General features: G+C 32.7%; 1 protein-coding gene across 1 annotated transcript in view; it reads right to left on the minus strand.

The window, feature by feature from the left end:
* LOC105627446 overlaps nucleotides 1-2,463 on the minus strand; it is a 25,808-nt gene extending 23,345 nt beyond the window's left edge. The window contains exon 1 of the mRNA XM_012208729.1: nucleotides 2,370-2,463. Coding sequence (XP_012064119.1) covers nucleotides 2,370-2,463 — 94 coding nt within the window. The remainder of the gene's footprint in view (nucleotides 1-2,369) is intronic.
* Nucleotides 2,464-7,039: the final 4,576 nt, after the last annotated feature.

A 7,039-nucleotide genomic window follows, 5' to 3' on the forward strand; every position in this document is an offset into this window, starting at 1 on the left:
TTTGATATGTAGGGGTTGCGCAAAAACTGAAACGCGCTGTATCTCCGAATCCTTTGAGGTACAAACGAAAATAAGAGAGGTACAAACGGGTACAAATGATTCTCTTTCGAAAGCATAAATGAATTAAAAAATTTTAAAGTTGCGCGCTGGCCATTTTTTATTTTTCACTTTTTGTTTAACTGTTTAAGGTACAAACGAAATAATGATCGGTACAAACAAGTACAAACGAAGTACAAACGGCCTGCAGTATTAATTTTTATTTTTGATAAAGTTGAGCGCCAGGTTCACATCGGTGTGCCGATGTTGAAAGAAAATTGAAACGCAGAAAATTTAAATTTTAATATACATTTATTAAATTATATAGGTTAGTCAGCACAAACTTTCCGGACAACCCATTGACTCTCGGTAGGTAAGCTTGCAAATAAAACACATATTCCGGCGTATTTAAATAGGACAAGATAGAAACGAACATTTTACACAGTTGAAAAGTCGTTATAACATTTGAAATGGGCAGTTTTCAAATCGCGCACACTGAAGATCGACGACATTCTTCTTTACACGCACAGTATTGTTATACATCGACGCGCGTGTGTATAAATATGTAAACGCGTTTTTCGCCGAGTATGCGCATGCATCTCTACGTAATCGCTTTGTAATCGTTTACGAACAATGAAAATGTAATATCTTGCATGATGTATGTAAGACGATTTATTATTGATGGTATAATCGAGAGATTACACAGATATATGTATATTTTACATGAGAAAATATAGGACAAGTCGAAAATATAGGACAAAATTAATTTCAAAGAATTAATAATGATTTTTTATGAGTTTATGTCTGCACACGTGCATGGAGTATTTAAAAAAATACTCCCTTTATTACATCATTCGATTCATTCCTCTGCTTCCTTGCCTTCTTTTTGTGCTGCGACCGCCAAATTTGTACCGGCAAGTTATTAGTAACTCATAAACTTCTATTTCACAATTTAAATTGTGATGTTCCTATCGATTGTAATTCTATATATATTTATACATGATCTATTAGATTCAGCAAACAAGAATGGATTTAAATGGATTTAAATGTTTTTAACGCGTACTTTAAATCCATGAAATGGATTGAATGGATTGGATTCGATACTACTTTAATATTTAAAATAAAAAACATTCATATTTAAGGGTTACAAATTTTATCCCTAAGACATTTATAATAATTATATCTGAAATTAACTACTGTTATTGGTATAACAAAGTGGGCACTAAAGTGGGATTCGAACTTGGGATCTTTGGATTATGAATCTTCTATGTTATACGCTACACTTCTTTAATTGATGAATGTGTTATTCATTCTTTATTTCAATTTCAACCAGCTAAATTAGTAATAAAATTAGATATAATAAAAATATCATCATTTAACAGATATAATAAAGTATAAACAATTTACATTACTATGGGTAAATGTCGGATAATCAAATCTCGCTTGGCTGATATCGTATGCCGTGATTAACCTAATATTCGGGCTGTGTTCGACTTAGCGAGTGTTCACATCAATCATTCATTTTACTTTGAATCAAAGAGAAACAAAAGAACATAGCTCAATTATTTTTACGTTATAACTTTTTTGAATTTAGTTGAATTAAAACGAAAAATTAGATTGAAAAATTATTTCAAATTGAGAATATTGTAATGAGCAGTATTCACATTGCACAGAAATTGCTGATATTATTTTTGAATTTAACTAAAAATTAAAAACTGTACTTCCTGTTCACAATTCTGAATTGAATAGTATTTACGATGTGCACGATGTGCAGAAAATGCTAATATTGAAAGGCATAGAGATATGTTCTATACAATACTTATAAATGAATAAAAATGCATTCAGGATTGAAAAGGCATAGACATTTGCTTTATGCAATTCCTATAAATGAATAAAAATGCATTCAGGATTGAAAAGGATTCATTTTAACATTCATGAATCTGTATTTCTGAATCCATTTCAATCTATTCTCGTTTGCTGGGTGGATAATTAACAAACAAAACGTCGAAGTGTGTGTATGTACACTGAGAAAAAAATATAAATTAATTTTAATAAATATTTAATTCAATACTGCCAACTAAACATTTACTTACAGTAAGTAAATATTTGTTCAATAAAAAAAATGATTGTTAAATCAAATGAACATTCCTTGTATCAAACAAATATATCTTTATATTTAATAAATATTTAGTTGGCAGTATTCAACTAAATATTTATTAAAATTGACTATATTTTTTTTCAGTGTACACACAATCCCACGTGTGCCTGCGACGCGGTATTGTGTCGCACGAGACATGAGGACGCGGAGTCTCCTCTTACAATCGAACTCTTACCCGATGCGTTGTCCTGAGCCAAGGTGTAATCCGCGTGACAGGCGAGGAGGAACGCGGCACCGAACTTCACTAGCAGCGTCGCCAAATTACCCATTTCTCCAAGTCAACATAATTCCCCGTTGTGGCGGCAAGAGATCACGGAGGCGATACCGCGCGAGCACGTAATCCCGTCCCGTTACATTCGCGACAGCGCAAAAGAACGTCACCACACCGCGCGATGTACGATGGCATACTGCGGCGCTTGTAAACGTTCCGCGCACATCAGCCTTTCGACGCTCGCGGCGTCCTCTCGCAGCCAATATTCCGGCGTCTCCGACCGACGTTCCGTCACGGTGACCGAGCATTGAGTGCGTTCGCTTTGAACGCTCATGTTCACACGCTGCAGTGAGCATTCACTGCCATTCACGCTTATAAGCACTTTTTTTAATCGTTTGTTTTAATTTCTCACGCACTGTTAAGCCCGATTTACATGGCATACAGAACGTGGGCCGCAGGTGTATGTTTGTTGCGACCTGGGGATCAATTCTGTATCTTGAAACGAGGTGAAAATTACAAAAGTGAGCGAATTTACTAGAATATGGATAATTTAATTAGTCAATGCCTAGTAAATTTGCTCATTTTTGTAATTTTCACCTTGATTGAAAATACAGAATTGACCCTCTGCGATCCGCGTTCTTCATGCTATGTAAATCGAGCTTTTTTTAGCGCGACGTAAAGGCGCGTTCATATTTAACCGGAAAAGCAGAAAACGAAAAAGCAACAGTCAATCAGAACTCTAGCTGGTAGTCTTCAATAATTTCGGCTTTTTGTATTACTTACTATCAGCACGAGTTCTGATTGGTCATTGCTTTTCTGCTTTTCCATCAAGATCAAACGCGTTTTAAAACCTGGTTGTATCAACGTTACTTTGATTTTAAGCAAGATTTAAAACTCTCTCGTTTTAAAGCGAAAGAGAGACAGAGACGGAGAGTTTAAGTCTAAATAGCGATAGAAACACGATTTCAGCCTGTCAAAAATCGAATGCACCGGAATATATAGTTTCTGATAGGTTGAAATCGCGTTAGTTTTATCGCTGTTGTTATTCCCTCGCATTATTGATTTATATGTACTTGATCGGAATACTCTGATTGCAGGACTATTTTAAAACGTTAATATTTCGCATATGAAGACAAGTTTTAAAGTGCAATTGAAAAGATTTGTGCATAAAATCTGATGTCCACGATGCTAGAAATCGGTCCGAGATCTCAGACAGAGAAAAAAATTAACAAATCACATTTGAAAAATTTGATCACATGACCATTGCAATTGGCCAATTATTTCTTCATCCAAGATCTCGGCTAAAATTCAATTGAAATACACAGTTTCTGATAGGTTGAAATCGTTTGTTCTTTATTCCTAATTCCTTATTCCGTTTATTGTGCGCAGGGCCTAAGTTATATATTTCAGTTATATATTTCTTCGTAATTAGCCTGAAACATATGACGATCAATCAAAAATTGTCTAATCTTTATTTCTGCCAATGTAAATTGATTTTAATTTTGGTTTAATTTGCTTTTTCTAATTTTTATACTGTGATAAAAATATGTTAAATTTTAATATTTGTTTGAATAGTATTATGTAGCTGGATATTTACTAAATGTAATTTGACTTAACTATCATCTTTTTTATTTAGCATTTTTATTTATACCGCAGATAAATGTTATAAATTAGTATTATTCAAAACAAATATTTGTTAAAATTTATTACATTCTTTCTTAGTGTAGAACAAAAAAAAAGATAAAAAGATGAATCGAAATTAAAGTTAATTTGTAGATTAAAACTTACCATGTGAAGTTCAATCATAATTATGCCAATGGGTCTCGTCCGGATGGAAAACTAATTGTAGTCGTACGTCTGTGCACGAAACCTAATTATAAGGCATAATCTATATTAGTAGAAACGGTCACAAGTAATGTTTAAATTCTTACTTTAAAAACCTATATGTCTGATACTTGACGAAATAATCGCGATAACTTTTAACTTTTTTGCAATCACGAGATACGCGGATGTACTATCCAGAAACGTTCCACGGCTCTGAATTCGAAATTTATCGAAGCCCGATGTATGCCAGTGACTCTTTCTCATTCATAATCAGATTATCGATTACGTAATTTTTTCTTTAAAGCGGAAATGTGAAAATTTTTATGTATGTGTGTGTGTGTATATATATATATACACGTACAAAATTTTCACTTTCTTAGGGAAAAAGTTACACGATCGATACCCTGGAAACGTAAGAAACACTTGAACCAGAACCAGAAAGCATTGACGAAAGAACATTAATATACAGCGAATTTTTTGAATTGCACAAACTACGCGCGCCTATAAGAATCATATGTATTCTGTTGATTTACAATAAAAGAATTTACATTAATGAATAATGTTCTTTCATGCGAATTTACTCTTATTGCCATAAAAAATTTTTTCGTTTTATTACGAATGGTACAGCAACGGTCGGGATTATGATTAGGAGAGCTTCATCTACAATAGCTGATACACACACACGCGCGCACGCGCGCGCACATATCGTGTTTTATTATTTATTATATTTATATTACACAAAGATGTATATTTTTTCTCTCTTAATCGTATTATTGTATTGATCTTCAAATACAATTCGCCAATTTCTTCACCATTCTGTATTATTAAATAGAGTTTAACCAATATCTTTCTTAATAATTATTACACATTAAACCAGGTCACAAAAAAAAGAATTACATCTATCCGAAGACTCAAGAAAGAAAAAGAATAAACAGACGAAAGCTAGAAAGAAAAACGGAGAAAGAGAGATACAGTGGAGCGAAAGAAGCTAAGGAGAAAAAAGAAAAAAAGTAAACGCTAAAAAACGAATTAGACTTAAAGTATACGTTACGAAGATCAGGAATAAGAGATACCTAATCTCGTTCTCGCCCTAACGATAACGATGATACTTCCCGTTCCTGCTGCCAATCCATACAGCGACTGTTGCTGTCACGTTTTATTTTTCTCACGGCCACATACATGAGTTTTCTTGTTTTACTTTACAGATTCGTCTTTCCTTTTTTCTTTCTTTTTTATACAAATTACTTAGGCATCGTGATATTCAGGTTTCACTGTGTTTGACGCAGTTTCGTCTCGACACCTCGCCTACGCTTCTCACTCGTGCAATTTACAAGTCGCAAGTTTGTCTCATTTATACAAATCGTCAAAATAATAATAATAATAAACGCGACAAAGACGCATGCTTTAACGCTACGGCGGGCACGGCTCTGCGTACGAAACGAGAGTTGCATCAAGAAGTTCCTAGAAGATCTTTCTATAATATCTCGGTGATGCAGTAACTGCCCTTAGATCTTTTACTTATCCACAAGGCGAGCCTAAGTGACAATGTACACAACGCTATATTACGGACATACTACAAAAATTCTATTGTACACAAGGACGCACGCCGCAAATACTTCATGTACGCAAAGCCGTGTGCGCGACGACAAAAAAAACGACAGACATATACATATGTGTGTGTGTGTGTGTGTGTGTGTGTGTGTGTGTGTGTGTGTGTAGTGTATATATATATATTATTATATATATATATATATATATATATATATATATATATATATATATGTGTGTGTGTGTGTATATGTATATCGTTCGTTTCACTTCAGAATTTATCTTCTTCTTTTCTTCCTTTGCTTCTTTGTATCACAAATAATATTACAATTATTCTTTTTAAGATAAAATTTTTTGTTTCCCTTTCATACACAGTTGTAGATTATAAGCGTTTGGTTTACATTTCAATATCTCTCTTATTATATCTAAGCGGTACTTTTTGGCTGTATCCGTCTGTTTTAATGTAAAGACCAACCTTGATATCAAGGAGTATCGAAACGGTCTCGAAAAAGTCTCACAAAAAAGAAAATTAGGCTTTACGATACTTTTCTTCTGAAGTGTGAACTTGTCATTCTTTTTATTATTTTTTTAAAACATGATTTAAGCTTCTAAATAAAATGTTCTCGGAGATAATCTTTTTTTTTTACATTTGTCGCTATGCACTATGTATGTACAAAGAATCTTTTTTTTTTACGCTCAATAACTTCGTCTCTGAATACATAGTTACTATTTAAAAATGATTACATCTAATTTATCGTATTCTATGCTGTGTGGGGAGACGTGACGGCTATTTTCAATATGTACTCAATTTATATGATGTGTATATATACATGTATATATACACACAATACATATATATGTATACATACACATAATACATATATATATTATACATATATGTATATACTTTTTTTTCTACGCAAACTAATATTATATATACATCGTATTTTTCTATGTAATATTATTATTATACAATTTTCTTGATCTTTGCTAGTTCTCCCTGATGTAGTAAGAGAATCACTTGTTAATATTATTACATTTGTCGTAGCGAAAATTTGCCTCTCTTACACTTATAAAATACAATGAGAACGATGACGACAATAATGACAGCAAAGATGACGATAATAAATTTTCGTATTAATATGAAAAAAATTAATATAAAATATACATATATAAATCAGTAATTATTACAAATTTCATGATAATGCCATAACTATTAATTTAATCGCTAACAATAAACTGTATGCGAGATATTGGATCTG

Source organism: Atta cephalotes (assembly GCF_000143395.1).
Source record: "Atta cephalotes unplaced genomic scaffold scaffold00009, whole genome shotgun sequence".
Classification (NCBI taxonomy): domain Eukaryota; kingdom Metazoa; phylum Arthropoda; class Insecta; order Hymenoptera; family Formicidae; genus Atta; species Atta cephalotes.